At 38.1% G+C, this 16,480-nt stretch overlaps 1 protein-coding gene across 3 annotated transcripts in view; it reads right to left on the bottom strand.

Annotated features, from left to right (window-relative positions):
• LOC136866258 (bromodomain-containing protein 2) overlaps positions 1 to 16,480 on the bottom strand; it is a 709,923-nt gene that overhangs the window by 446,004 nt on the left and 247,439 nt on the right. For all 3 annotated transcript variants that reach the window (XM_067143061.2, XM_067143058.2, XM_067143060.2), the window contains exons 8-9: positions 11,616 to 11,753; positions 4,573 to 4,734 (exon numbers count right to left, since the gene is read on the bottom strand). In XM_067143061.2, the coding sequence (XP_066999162.2) occupies positions 4,573 to 4,734; positions 11,616 to 11,753 (300 nt within the window). The remainder of the gene's footprint in view (positions 1 to 4,572; positions 4,735 to 11,615; positions 11,754 to 16,480) is intronic.

Below are 16,480 nucleotides of genomic sequence, written 5' to 3' on the forward strand. Positions count from 1 at the left end.
AATGGTCGTGTTATACAGTAAGTCTGTGTTTTGTACGTAGGTGGATCAAAAGGTTAGTTGCACTAATGCACCGCAGCAGCGCGCTGTGTGTCGCAAACGTGGGCACAGCGGAGAAAGGGACAGATACTGGCCACACGTCTGTTAGGCAGGTCACGGTGGTGTCTTGTCTCGTATTGTGTGAATAGCGGCCAAATGCAATGGCGCGTCAACTGGACGTTCACTCTAAATATGAGGTGCGTGCGACAATCCAATTCCTATGGGCCAAAAGGAAGAAGTGCTGTGTATGGGGAGCGGGCCATTTCCCGGCAAGGTATCGTAAAGTGGCGATAGCAATTTGAAGCCGGACACACGGATAACCATCGCGAAGGCAGGCCCGCAACGTTCAGGACCCGTGCAAAGGTCAACAGTATGAATGCGATCATTAGACAGAACTGAGAGAAATCGCGACGCAGCTGAACATGTCGTATGGCAGTGTGTTCGCCACTGTTCAAGAGGACCTTGGATGTCGTAAGCTGTGTCAAAGATGGGTCCCATGCCTACTCACCGACGAGCATAAGGGACGTTTCTAAACCTCCCTGGCATTTTTGCAATGCTATGCCGCAGATGGCATGGGGTTTCTGCGTTGAATAGTTATAGGCGACGAAACGTGGGTCAACCACTCCACCCAGGAAACGAAGCGAACATCAATGGAATGGGTGCACCCCTCATCACTCCAACGAAAGCAGGCCAAGGTTCAATCTTCAGCTGGTAAGGTTATGGCGACAATTTTCTTTGACATGGAGGGTGTGCTGCACGTGGAATTCATGCCGAAAGGAACAATGATCACCACGTCGTTGCATTGTCAAATGTTGCACCGGTTGCGTAAAGCGATTAAAGAGAAGCGCCGAGGAAATTGAGCACCGGTGTGAATTTGTTGCACAATAACGCAACACCTCACAAGGCCCGCCAAACGAGAGAAATGCTGCAGCGTTTCAAGTGGGAGGTCTGGCAACATCCACCCTACAGTCCCGACCTAGCACCATGTGACTTTCATCTGTTTGGTAAGCTCAAAACAGAACTTGGTGATCGACGTTTCCCAACCGATGAGGAGATGAAGGCCGCTGTCTCTGAGTGGTTGCAGAACGCTGGAGGAAATTTCTATGCATCCAGCATCAACAAGTTGAATGTGCGTTCTCAGAAATGTTAGGAGTCTCTTGGAAACTATGTGGAAAAGTGACGTTACAGTGTATGTCGTTATAGTCGTGGTGTTGTATAGGTAATAGTTAAGAATGTCTGCCAGCGTAATGGTTAGCACAATTAGCTGCCGTTCTCGGGGACCAGAGTTTGATTCCAGGTACTGTAACGCCAGAAATTTAAGAATGGCAGGGAGGTTGATATGTGGTATGATTAAAAGTCATGCGTTCATTTATTGTCTTTTGTTTATTCAAAAGCTAGTTTCGATGGACTGAAGAATATGCCTGTTATAAATCAACTGAGTCAGAACTGATAAGAAATGGCTTCCATTATAAAAAACCTCAAGAGGGTCATCAGGAGCGATCCTTCTTCAGTTCCAGGAACTATTTAATTAAAGCAATGATACAAAAGTCAGTCTGCAAGTTGTATAGAATAATTGCTTGGTAGTGCTACACACTTCAACTGTAACAAAGAAAATAAGAATTTTCTTAAATAGTTATGAAATTCCGGGTGAAATCAAGTCGTCATCCAGCATCATTCTCAAACCTTGGTTCTGACTGGCCAGTTGTTGACCAAAATTCCAATGGGTGAGTAGCTTTCATATTTGTAGACCTATAGATTTGGCATTCCTATTTTGTAATATGAATGATGTACACTCCTGCTGCAATAGCAATGTTGTTTGTATCATGACCCACTAAATACTTTTCTCATTTTCCGAGATGGCAAGGTGTCAGAATATTGTCTAACATGAGTTCCTTCACATGCCAGTAACTCTACCAAAACAAGGCAGGTGTATTGGAGTATGGTACCTTCAAATAGTTCCAAATTGAGTCGTGATCAAAGGCTCAAACATGAGCTTGCTCAAAAACTCAGCGTCTTAACATCTGAATCACTCAGCCTGGTTTATAACAATGATTATGTTGGAGAAACTGGATCAGTTATAAAAGGAATTAGAAAATGCCATGTCAAAAATGAAATACAAACATCAATTTAGAAATCTGCAAGAAACAGATGACAAAGGAAGGGAAAAGGAGATGTCCTTGAGAGGAAAGAAAACAAAACAGTAAGAAGATTTAGGAGAAGATGGAGTGACGTCCTGCAGCATTCTACAAACACCGACCTTAGAAATGTGCTTCTGGAAGCTCACTGCTAATGAACTAAGAGTGGTGAGCAATTCTATTTTTAATATAATGGAAGTTCTCAATCTTCGTACATGAATAAATTACAGTTTGACAGCTGAAGTTTTAATTCAGGGTCAGGAAATGAAATTATAGAAGACAGTAATAAATAGTTAAGTTGATAAATCCAATAATTATGAGGCTTAAAATACAGAAGAAAGAAAAGGAGAACAAGAAAAATTAACTATGAATAAACTGAGTTCAGTCACAAGCCAACATCGCAGAAAAATGGCTTATAACATAAGGTGTATTTCTTTGACCTGCAAACCATTCAACTGTGGTATTACATGGAATGTTAGTTATTCATAAATAGGCTACTTCGACCAAGATCTAGCCTTCAAACATAACGAATATCACTTGGACACATATTTTGATATGATGCATCTAGATTCCTGCTTGCACTTCAGAAGCAACAATTGTAACAGGACATACAGGTCTTCATGCAAATCTGTTTTGTAACAAGAAATCCTCTCTGTAATGCAGAGAATTGGCATTAGGAAAATGTAAGGGCTCAAACTATTTTAATATAATAGTGAACATACACAGGTATTAAGGACAAATTTTCAAAAGTGGTGCCCTCCAGCATTCAAACATTCCTGGTATCTTCTAATGAAATTGCTATTCACATGCATAAGTTCCTGTTGCATCATTGTCCTAATTACGTTTGTTATATTGTTTTTAAGTTTTCAATGGTGCGAGGATTATTTCTGTAAACATTAATTTCTAGTGTTCCCTACAAATAAAAGCCGCAGGCAGTAAGATCGGGGGATGGATAACCCTTTCAATATTACCCAATCATCAGAAACCGCCTCTATGTCGTGCAAGGAATCGTGTACAGTATAAGCTGTGGCAGAATCCTGTTGGAAATAACCATATCTTATCCCATTATCTGACATCATTTGAAAATATGATTCCAGAATATTTGTGTGGAATCTCTCGGAATGTATGGTATTGTTGAAAAATATAGGGTCTAATATCCGTTCTGCAGTTACAGCACACCATACACCAATTTTATGGTCATGTGAAGGAACTTAATAAATTAATCATGTATTTTCAGTGCTCCAATACATATTGTTTCGTAAAGAAACATGACCACTCAAATGAAACCATGTCTCATCTAAGAAAATTATTAAATGTGGGTCAACAATGCTGTCAGAAATATGCTGCAATGTCCAATTACAGAAATTTACTGTGGCTCCTTCATCACAGGGTTGTAATTGGTGAACGACAGTCGCTCTGTAAGGTTTTAATTTCAATATTTTCGTGGCCCTATGTACCAAGGATTTTGAGATACTGACTTGTTGTGCAACACGTTGTACAGATTTCGTGGGAGATATGAATGATGTGTCAATGTCCATTTTTTCTTCCGAAAGATCCCTTCATTTCGGTTTAGGAATTACAGCATGAAGTGACCCTATTGGTCTTAATTTATTCACAAGACATCTGTTTCTCTACCTGGAACTGGAACCCCAGGAAATCTTCCCTGAAATCACCTACACACCTCTCTACATGACTAGGTTGTTACATATGTATCATATGTAAGAACTCTTTGTTCAAGCGTGAATTTAACTAGCATTTCAAAGGTGTAATAATGTAATTAATGTAATTCTCCTGTAATACAGCCACACATGCTCTTACAACAGAAACATCAATTCATGGCTTCCTATGTCACACAACTTGAGTAACTGACCACCTCGTGGCTATGCAAAGAGTAAGCACGAGGTTATGAATACACTGCTTGGAGTGTGCATGTGCACGTAGACTGCCAGTCCCGCTGAGAGCGGGACACACACTAGTATATATGGTTTCGAGTAGACTCGGTCACTACATCCTCAAATGAATGAATTCACTAATGTTAAGTGTTTGATGACAGAGTTACAAGCGTCGCCGTGGACGGTTCCTAATAACGTCAGAATCAAAATGATAATTTCACATTCCTAAACACACATTAAAAAAAAAAAAAGTATGCAGGTTAGCTATCTCATAACCTGAATAACTTCTTAGTAATGAAATAACTCCGTGAGGGCTTGAGTGAAAATCATTCCCATTGAACCATTCACAACATGGCTGAGTCTATATACCTAGTGGATTCCTAAATACTGAAGGATATAAAAGTAAAACTCTTCTTTGAACACAGGAGTATAGACAAAAATGTGGATGCACATACAGCCAAATACAATAACTGTAGGCAAATAAGATGGTAACATAACCCTATACTAACCTGAAACCCTGGCAAGTCCTTGACAACTTTCTTGATTTGCCTGCCCGATTCTCTACGAGTTGAAATCTTGGCAGATTTTGAATCTAAAGGTTGGTAGAGAGGGTCAAACACATTTGCAGTCGGCGTGGTTGTATCAGCCTTTCTCTTAACTCCTTTTTTTACCTGTAATCATAGAGAACAAGATATGAGATGGATGAATCACCATCACCCACATCACTTGTCAGAGGATTGTAAGAAAAAGTACCCTCTACAAAGTCATGATTTGGGTCAGGATTTAGTGACACTGAAAACAGTTAAAATAGACAGGCATATAGGCACTAAAAGTAGCCAAAATAGGCACCATTGTGTAAAATAGACAACCAAACAGGCATAAAAAATGGCATAATAGTACATTCAATGGCTTTGGAAGGAACTAACAAGTTTTCAATATGTTCAGGTTACACTTGTGTTCTATTGTCTTGAATAATGTTTTTGAATTGTGAGAAGAATATCAACATGACATGACATGACATGGTGGGACAAAACTTAAAATGAAGCCAGTACATCAGGCTTTAGGTCTACTGCTCAGGGCTAAGAGTAGTAGACCACCCCATAAAAAGAGGAAAGAGAGAATAAAATTGCAAAAAAAAAAAAAGAGACAAAGTTGCCAAATTATCAAATGTTTGTCCACATCCTTCTGTATGAAGAATTGTTATGAATAATATATTATTTATATATATATCCCAAACAAACAAAATATAAATGTGTAAAGTTACTATACTAGTATACACACTTAAATTACTGAATTATAACGAATATTAGCTACTTCATTAATTGATGTTTTAGGCTGTTTCATTTATTTCTGGTCCTGGATGTCCATTTATTAAAAAAATATGAAGATTATTCTATGCTTATGTTCGAGGAATAAATGTATAACATTTTTTTTTTTTTTTTCAAGTTTTATATCAAACATTATGTCAAGAAATAAATTTTGTTACATTACTAAAAGAAGACAGTAAGGAAAGGAAAATACATTTATTATTCCCATGTGATACAGGCAACACAGTTAAGGCCAGGCAATTCCTTGTCTTGTTTTCGGCCTGCTACATTAGTTTTCCCTAAAGCTGTTAATAACGTGGTTTCACAAACCTACGTTTGGATTCTCAAAGATATCCATAAAACTTGAGAGAAAAAGGCAAAAAGATTTATGTAAATTTGATGGAAGGAACATGAGCAGTTGTTCTTGACATGACAAAGCATGACTCTTAACCTTTTAAGTGCCGAGTTACCAGTTGACTCTTTGGTACCTCAGTGCCGAGTTTTTTCATTTGTATGTAAAAAAAAATTTAGAAGCCTCAATTTTTAACTTAGCAGTGGGGTGATTAGCTTAAAATGTTTACAAATATTGGTTGTTTATAAATCAAAATGCAAATGGAAAATCCTACACTTATGTGCCCATGTGTGCATTATCTTTATACAAAGTAAAGAGTCCAAAATAATATTATTTCCTAAAATCTGTAGGCAACTAATAAATGTAACTTCTTAGAAGTATACAAGTTGATATTTTAAAATACTTTCCAAGCCTGGAATGTGATGATAGTTAAAGGTTTTATACGTTTTTTTTGTGATGCTGATTTGTTCATCTACCGGTATCTGCACCAACTCCACTGCCACAAAAGTTTCTAAAAAATCAATGATTTTCGGGTTGTCATGAAACACTACTTGGCCCTCAGAGCCACAGTTACCTGAAACTCTGGTGAAGAAAAGTAATCCATCCGCCGCAAAATTAGCAATAAAATAGCTTTTGTACTCATCGTGTTTTTCTTCTTTTGTTTAGAAGGAGACTCTGTTACTCTCTCACATACAATATTTTCGGCAATTTCTCTATCACTCTCACTTTCAAAATCGCTTATCAATTCCTTAAAATGATTATCTGCATCATCACTTTCCGCTGTGGTTAAAAAATTTAAGATTCTGTGATCCAAAATAACATCGCAAGATCAACTAAATTGTTGTTCCGCCATGTTTGTTTTACATCACAGATGAACTCCATAGATGTCTACAAAAAGCTCTGCAAGTTACTTTCTGAAGCTATAATCTCTGATCAGTTAGTTCTACATAATGCCCAACAGATGGCAGAACATGTCAGAGATCAAATTCGTACTCGAAAGTGAACCGGGAAACTGAATAAAATTAAAATTCTCGCGCATCGTCTATAGATGGGCATAGCACTCATTGGGTTAAGTGTCATCAGTTTCTTTTTTTTTTGGGTGAAACTGATGACTGGGTTTTCCTTTTATCTGAAGAATGTGGTGAAATGTTATGAAAATGCTTCATCTTCTCTGCACTTAGACTGTGCTTAGCCATTTTCGTAAGTCTTCAAAGTTCCCATCTGAGAATCCTTACTCACAATTTTGCTCCTGAATAAGATAACCACAAAGGGTCCCACTGCAGCAAAATCCTATCTAGACACCTTCTTAGTGATAACCATCGAGCAGGCGACGTGTGTGCCGCACCAAGTTTCCCTTGGTGGTGCACTCCTCTGCATGTAATACAGTCTTTGACCGCTATCGACTTTTTGGTCGATCTATTCCCTGGACGTGACGTATGACTCGTTTTCTCCTTGACAGAGCGCACTTCCGGCCATCAGCCGAAGTGCCCTCTTAGTTAGTCTTGTGCTCGCCTTCTTTGAAACAAGTTCGCATGACGGTTGCAGCCATCATGGCGGCCGATGAAATAATGTGCATCTTGAGATACGAGATCTTTAACCTGTGTCGTCTGCTTTTCCTGCAGTGGATTTATCCGCTTGAATGCCCGACTCTTTATATGGGTCTCTATTTTGTGACTACGTAAAGTTCTGAGCAACACCTGACTATTAACGTAACGGGTTTTTTTTTTTTTTTTGGCTTGCTATGGTTGCGTGGGCACATTAGTCGTATATATTTTACTGTTAATTTTGCATTTCACCTTACTGTTAGTTTCCATTGTATTTGTGTGTTCTTTTTGTGTGACATAAACCTGCAAGGACGGAGGATGGTTTTGGTCGGTTGTATGTTTGTTTGGCGTGTATGTGATCTGAGGTTTGAGACCTACTGCCATTTATTTATTCGTCGATTTCTCTCATGGCCGAGCTCTTGATGCATGACGCTGTGTTTTGACGCTATGACTGGTATTCATGTTCGTCCGTAGCGAGGCGATATGAATACGTTGTGGGCATGATGGTTACGATGATGCTACTGTGATTTAAGTGGGGATATGCCTTGCCATGATGCGGCAATCCTTTGTTATATTACGCGTCTTGTATTGAGCTCATGAGTCCATGAAAGCACTTGTCTTGCTATGCGGATCTCTCTGTGTTCGTTATGTGTCTGGACAAAACTGATTATTCTACCTGTATACATTTCTTTTGGGTCTCTATGGTGTGTGTGTATGTGTGGTTGTGCTGTATGCCTGCCTGATTAACAGCATTCTCCTTTTCTTACAGTGTGTTTTTTTTTTAAAGTTTTATTTACTTTTTCTTATTTTCATTCCTCGGGCTATTTGTTGGCCTAATTATACATATTTAGGTTTGTTGTTTTCATTTGAATGAGTCTTCTTTCATTGTTTGAATTGTTTACTCGCCTCGTAACTATGGCAGCCATATTTATTCTTTAATTTTCTTTTTTCTGGGATGCTGTGCTTTTCAAATGGGGGATTGTTGCGTGATGGATCTCTTCTCTGGGATGCTGGTCCATATATGTGGAGACGTGAGAGATGTAACGTGAATGTTTTAATTTCATGTGCATGCAAGTTCTTTCGATGTATGTCCACTGATATTAGTTCATTGCGAGGACGAATGTGTCATACGTCGCGTGTATGAAATTATGTGAAATCGTACGTTACAAGTTTTGTGATTGTAAGAGGCTTGTGTGGCCATGTTTGATATGTTTTCAATCTGCCTCTTGGTAGGATTGGATGAATAACCTACACGATAAGTTTCTACGCATATCTCCGTGAGTAATGTTTCAAACTTGATTTTTTGTTTATTGCCTTATTTTGCTTTATTTTCATTAATAAACCCCCATGTATTTTGACTCCGTTCTTTCATTTATCGGGAAGGGTTCTGGGTTCTTTCCGTCTCCCGTTCCTCCCTTTAGTCTAATTTGGTTCGAGTCCAGCTCCAGACTGTTTTAGTCTGTTCCAGCCCGTCCACGGCCTTGTCTCATGAGGTAAGTTGGTAAGTATTCACGGACCTGTTGGTGTGTGTATGCGGGCGTGTGTGCGTATGTATGTGTGGGCAAGGCATGAGTGAATGAGTGTGTATGCGGTGGTGTGTTTGGTTGACTAGGTCACGTGTAAAATCTGAAATTCTCTGAATTTTTCTTTCCTCTTTGCACTCCTTTCCAGATAATAAAATATATCAATTATACTTTTTGTATACATAAAAATGAAAGCAGTGACTGACAAGAGACAAATGACTGGACATTGAGTTATTTTGAATCAATATTGCATAATATCCCTTTGCTCTACGGGGTCGAGTATGAAGTGAGACGAAAATTCACAGCAAGTTTTTACGACCGTATGCACTTCCTAACGTCGATCTCATCAGAGGAATTAATGAGATGAAACGAATGATGTGATATCTATATATATAAAATAAGAGTTTTGTCTGTACATTGCTCAGAGTTTGAAAAGAATAGTATTTCTGTATCGGTCATGTCCACAGTAACAAGGAAATGCAATTTTTACCTTTCCGTAATTTTTGCCTGTCTGTCTGTCTGTCTGTCTGTATGTACACGCATCACTAGAAAACTGCTGAAGAGAATTTGATGAAAATCGGTATGCAAAGTCAGGGAATAAGTCGCTATAATCTAGAACATAAATAATCTTATTCACGCTGAGTGAAATGGTAGTTTAGGGGAAGGCCTAAAGTTTAATTTTCAAATATTTATGTTATTATTGGTCTATGTTAATGAAAAATCGGTATGCAAAGTCAGTGTAATAAGTAGATATAATCTAGGCCATAAACAATTGCATTCACGCTGAGTGAAATGGTAGTTTAGGGAAAGCCTAAATTTTAACTCTCAGATATTTGTCTTATTACTGGTTGTATCTTAATGAATATTGGTAGGGAAAGACGCGAAATAAGTCACTATAATGTGGACTATAAATGATTGTATTCAGGCTGAGACAAATGGTAGTTTAGGGGAAGAACTAAAATTTAATTCTCATATCTTTTTTTGTTATTAGTGGTCGTATTGATAAATACTACATAACTAAAGTTACATAGCATTAAATTTCTGATCATTTATGTCTTATGCATTGTTACCGTACTGGCTAAGATCACATAGATATTCAAGGATTTGGATTTTTGTTACCGAGTCCGTACCACCGCTGAGTCACAAGAAAATGGGTAAACAGAATTTAATGAAAATCGGTATGTAAAGTTGAAAAATAAGGAACTACAGTCTATGATATAAATAATTTTATAAGACGCCCTAATATCACAAAGTCAAAAGAAAACTAAATGTGAAGGCGTACAATATAGAATGCTCATAAAACTGATCAACAATAACATTACATTGACCATTGTTTGTTGTGATGTCCTTTGTGTCTTCTGTTGCCACTCATCTATGATAGATAGGATTACTGCTGCGTAACTAGTATTCTTAAAATTTTGCTTTACATTGCACCGACACAGATAGGTCTTACGGCGACGATGGAATAGGGAAGGGCTAGGAGTGTGAAGGATGCGGCCTTGGCCTTACTTAAGGTACATAACAGCATTTGCCTGGTGTGAAAATGGGAAACCATGGAATACAGTCTTCAGGGCTGCTGACAATGGGGTTCGAATCTATTATCTCCCAGATGCAAGCTCACAGCTGCGCGCCCCTAACTACACGGCCAACTCGCCCGGGCGTACCAAGTGTAACAGCATGCCTGAATATTGGCGGGAAGTAACTCTGGAGTTGGATAATTTCTTCTTCAGTGTGCCATTCCTCTGATACATACATTTTCTGATACTACTGGTACGTAACACACTGGTTCATCCTGGTCATTCCAGCTGTGAAACTCTGGACTGTTACATCGGCACCGTAGTACTGTTCGTTAAAAGTGACAAAATGTGAGGTTTTTCATTTGATCGAGTATTTTATATGATAACATTGCTTTTAAATGCTACATTCCTAATGAGGTTTTAGTAATGATCTATGTTGACTTCAGTTAGGAAAGAACACAAAGTCGGTCTTTCTGAGAATCCCGTAGCGAAGCACGGGTACAACAGCTAGTAAATAACTAAAACGGATTATATTTACTTTATATGTCGGCCTAAATTCCCGTTCAGCATTTATTGACTTTTTATATTTAGAAATATTGCATTTCAACAACAATAGCTAGTATAACTCAAATACATTCATGGGTTTGTTAAACAACAGTGTAGAATGTTTACATGTATAATTTATAGACCCTTATAGCCTAGAAGTCATGTGTTCACTGCACAAAATTAGAGGTTATTGCGTATTGGAACCCCCTTTTGCTCTTTTTGGCTGTAAAAGTGGGGGAAAAAAGAGGTCTAATACATGAGTAAATACGGAAATTTATTTAATTACTTTAAACAGTTAACAAGAAATATGCCTATATAACTGTAGTTACAAGGTATGGCACACATAACATAAACAATTGAAGGAAAGATATATATTCACGGGAACTATTTTACACTAGCATTTTCAAATACCGGAGAGATCTCTCCAGCTCAAAACCTGTGTAATCATTTGCTCTGTTTTGCTTGTATGCTTAAGGATTCTCTTAAATTTAAACCTTTTTGTGATTTTTGATAATATATAACAGACTGATCAAACCAAACCAAACCAAACCAAATGAAACATTGTATACATTTATCCAACGCACTGTAATAGTTATAGTTGCATACTTGGTGTACAAAACACTTCAAGAGTTCTATTATCCTCTATCAACTTAGCACTTAATACAAATTGGGCTTTTGTGGTTAGTCAACTACATTTCACCTACAGGTTAAAACTAAAGTTGAGAATGAATATTCTTTGCTAGAAAAAGGATGCGTCTCTCACCTTGGCAGGTGGTGCAGGTGGTATTACAGGAGGCGGTGGTACACTTTGACTTAGTACACTACTAGTTGGAGCAGGTGGGTTGTCCATCAGCGGTACAATAGCGGGCTGGACATGGTAACCACTAGTTGGAGCTGCCACCTAAACACACAAGAGGTAAATTCTACACTTCAAGAACAACTTAAGTCCAATTTCACAGAAAGTTGTTAGATAAATAGAAACAACTTTTTTTGTAAGCACAAGGCCATTCCTTTTCAGTGTCAACTCGGTTGAAGAAACATCTGTAAAATTCCTGTAAAAAAATTACTATTATGACAATTTTTTATCACTGTCACTATGTTACCAACAGTTACTAGGTTATTAGAGTACTCTGCCCGCGTGTGGCAACAGTATGTTGGGCCGAGGTTACAGTTCAATGACAGAATACTGATAATTATGGCTCGGAAGTTCATGCATTTGCATGTTTTTCTTATAGGGGTTAAAATGTATGCTGATACATTATGTGCATGAATTATGGAATTTTCAGTCATTTGAACAGGCTTTTATGGTGCATATAACTGCACGTTTCCATGATTTTTATAAATGCATCATATTTTCATATCTTAGCGCCTATACGGCATATTTCCATCAGTTTAATGGTTATTTTTTAAACAGCTTTCTTCGTCTGATTGATGTTGGCAGTAATGTTACGCATGATGACGCAACTTGTCATGTGGTGAGGAGTTATGATGACATGCAGTGAATCTCCTGTTTCATCATCTACACTCACGTTTTGCGCTTAGCTGTCGACAGTCCATTGGCTGTCCACTGAGTCGAGTAACGGTGTTGGAACTGGTTGTGACCGAACTATGTTTCGCGTATAAATACCGAAAATAAGAGCAACTTCGAGTCATAGATTAATTAATTTATAGAAGTAGTTTTCAGGTGATTTTGATACCTACAGATAATAGGTTACTGTTCAGTGGAGCGTGTGAAAACTATAGGGAGTGAGAAAAAATTTCAAATAGTTCAATACATAAACACAGCAAAACACAAGGAGAATTTAACTAGCAAACTCGCAAATAAAGAGCCTGTTCAAAAACAACTATTAGTTTTTAGGAAGTAGGATTAGTGAATTTTCTTACGACTTGTGGCAAGCATTTTTAGCTGCTGATATTCCCTTGTATAAAATTAATAACCCCGCATTAAAACATTTTCTTGCCAAATACACTCGACAACGTGTGCCTGAAGCTAGTACATTGCGTAAGACTTACGTATGGCGTTGTTACAATAACGTATTGTCAAATTTGCAAATTGAATTAGCGGATCAATTTGTATGGTTGTCTATTGATGAAGCCACTGATTCTGAGGCTGATTTATTGCTAATGTAATTGTGGGCGCCTTAAATAAGGAACAAAAGACGGTACCATATCTTCTTAATGTGCGTGAATTGCCGGCCACTAACAATGTAACTTTCGCAGTGTGTGATGGACTCATTGAAGTTGTTATGGCCATCTGGAATCAAATACGACCGGCTACTTTTATTTGTTACCGATGCAGGTACTTATATGGTAAAATCAGGACAAACACTGAAAGGCATTTATCCTAACTTAATTCATATAACTTATTTGGCACACGCTCTTTTTGTATTCAAAGAGGTGGTTAATTCATTGGACTCAAATGAAGCTGCATCAATACAAACAGTGCAAAATATTCTGTTAGTCAATGAGTTAGAAGAGAATCTTGTTTTTATAAATGCCCATTTTTCTTTTTTGCCAGGTGCCATAACGTCACTGGAAGCTGTAGGATCTCCCTTAAAGGAAATATTTACTATTTTTGAAAAAAACAATATCTAATCTAAATTCTGCTCCTGGTGTATAGGACAAAAAGTAAAAAATAAATTATGTAACTTCAAAAAATCCTGGTTATAAACAGTTGTGCGATATTCGAGACATTTCCGAAGGAAAACCGTCTGTCACACCATGAGACTTGCCTCCTTCTGTGGAACAGTTATCATCATTTAAATAGGCCCCAATAACATCTTGTGATGCGGAAAGAAGTTTTTCACGTTACAGAAGTGTTTTTCAAGACAACAGACGATGTTTTTCAGTTGAAAATTTGTGCAAAGTGATGGTTGTGAACTGCAATTCATCACTCAGTATTGACAGCGGGACCATTTCTGCTTCAACCTCCAGGGAAAAAAATGTAAGTTTTATCATCACCAATACTAACCTGACTTGCCTACTGCCATTTTTTCATTTTAATAGTGCATATTTACTGGCATATTTTCAAGTTCTGAAGTGCATATTTGCATGCATATTTCTTAGATTTTTAGGGTATGAACTTCCGAGCCTTACTGATAATAATAACTAAACGCTGTGCGCAGTAGAATATAGCCCAGTGGGATCCGGGACGTAAAGGATGGTAACAAGATATACAATGAAACGAAAAGATAATTTTGATAATAACAACAACAACAACCCTTTACTTGAATAGATAAATGTATGTGTATAAAACCAACAAGATGGTACAAAGCATAACAAATATTATTCGACGGATAACCGAGACAAATATTGAGTGATATAAAGTGTGTTCAGTATAAACACTTTATATAATACAGTTATATCCAGATCCTTAGATGTGCAAACAGTTATGCCAAGTTTCATAAATTTATCTGAATAAGTAACCCAATTCAAAAGAATCAACAGTGAGATTGATCAAAACGGTAGTTAAGTTTTTTATAAGTCAATCCTAAATTTTAAATACCTACTCACATACAATCATACAAAATTTCAAACAAGATCAGGGGTGGAGATGGGACGGGAATGAGGGAACCGACCGATGCGAAAAAGAGTTCTAATAGGAATAATGGCAGTGCACATGTAGACAGAATTTGCTTGAAGAGTGAAGTAGTTCAAAATAAGGTAAAGCACGTAAGTCCAAGGTTGCTTTACGGATTAGTGCTCAAAACACAAATGGATTTTCGTGCCGTGTAATTACGTGACTCTCCCAACTCCGCCATTATTTAGAAAGATGAATGGAACGATATTTTACATGACTTGATCTCTATATCTCATGTGAAGCCAAAACAGCAGCAGTTGAAGGGACTAGAGAACCATCCTCTGTCCAGTGTGGTGTGCTCGCATGTCCAGCGGGGAAGGGCCTCTCGCTCAACCTGCCCAGGTGGGCCAGATGACGAGTATTTATATGATCTACAGTACATTCTAGAATTTGAGACATAGAACCACATCAGGTTGGGGGGTGTGTGTGTGTGTGTGGAGTCAGCTGATCATTCAAAATGGCAGTCAGTTTGTGGACAGCTATTGTGGTCTACCTAAAGCATCAAATCATAAGCATGAAGGCAACTTGATATAAAATTGCCAGCATGAAACCTGATTTTGATTTTAAATTATTATTCCACAATTTCAAGTAAGTTGTTATCTTGAAGTGACAGAAGCCAGTGTTTTTTTTTGTAATGAAGCACTTTTGGATAATAAATGTCAAGCCAGGAATCTCCTCAGGGGCTGCAAAATACCACAGAAAGCGAAAACAATAATGTACCACACTTACTTCGTACCAATCCTCCTGTACGGTTTAGAGACATGTACCCTACTAAACAATCACTTCAGTAGAATCCAAGCAAGTGAGACTCATTAGAACCATGAACCAAACAACCAGAAAGGACAAGATCAGAAATGAAGTGAATAGGAAAGCAGCTGGTATTGAGGTTCCTATTATCAGTGTCATAAAGAAACGCAGACTTCAGTGGTATGGGCATGTAATGAGAATGAACAGGGAAAGACCTGCCAGAAAATCATTCAACTTTAATCTTGTAGGAAGAAGACCACAGGGAAGACCAAGAAAACGTTGGATAGAGACTGTAAGATCAGATGTGGAGGAGAGAGGTTACAAATGAGAGGATGTACTGTATCAGAAGATGTATGAAGATAGAAGAAGATGGTGAGCGCTTGTACACCACACCCAGGAAACTGGAGTTGGGAAATGATGATGACGGCATTTACAAATACTGCCTTCCGATGAAAATAGCCAGTATAACTTAAATACATTCTAATAGTACGTATAGAATGTTTACACGTACAATTTATAGCTCTTTATAATCTAGAAGTCATGTGTTCGCTGCACAAAAGCATATTGGACACCCCTTTACTACTTTTCGCTGTAAAAGTGAGGAACAAAGGGGTCTAATATGCTAGTAAATATGGAAGAGCTTTATAACATGCAAGTTTACATTTAACCAAATCTATTTTCATCATTAAAGTCATGTCATTATAAACAACAAAGCTCCTGAGAGATCGTCGCACCGTATCCATTGATTTTCAGCGCCTTTTCTCCTTTCAATTCCAGGGTTTTGAGGGATAAGAGGGGAAGAAATAAGCCTGTTACATCTGCATTTAAAACGTCATTAGGACTGTACTTTTTGAGAAAGTGCGGAAGTGCTGAACGGTTCAATGCTTATAATGTGTCAATATTCACGCTAGCAGCCTCGCCTTACACACATCTATAGGTGAACCAGCTGGTGCCGATTGAAGAACCTTGCAATCCAGCGATTTGAGCTTTAAAATCAGTGATGCCCATCTGCACCGCTAAATTGTAACCTTGTGCTCATACCACGGTTCGGTCGATGGCATGTTCGAAGCATCGATTATCACGAACAAGACATAACAGCTTTGTTGCCCTTTGCTCAATAATGTTGTTACAAGCCGGATCAATATTTCCTCATGACATAGTCATGTAACCAGTTCCTAAACTGGCAGGCTTGCACAGGCCACTGTGACAACGTCCGAGACGCGTCATGTTGAACTTCCAACATCGGTGACATCGTCTGAGCCGAATTGCGGGAGCGGCACCATGCTGGGTATCTTACCTTT

Source organism: Anabrus simplex, chromosome 3 (assembly GCF_040414725.1).
Source record: "Anabrus simplex isolate iqAnaSimp1 chromosome 3, ASM4041472v1, whole genome shotgun sequence".
Lineage (NCBI taxonomy): Eukaryota > Metazoa > Arthropoda > Insecta > Orthoptera > Tettigoniidae > Anabrus > Anabrus simplex.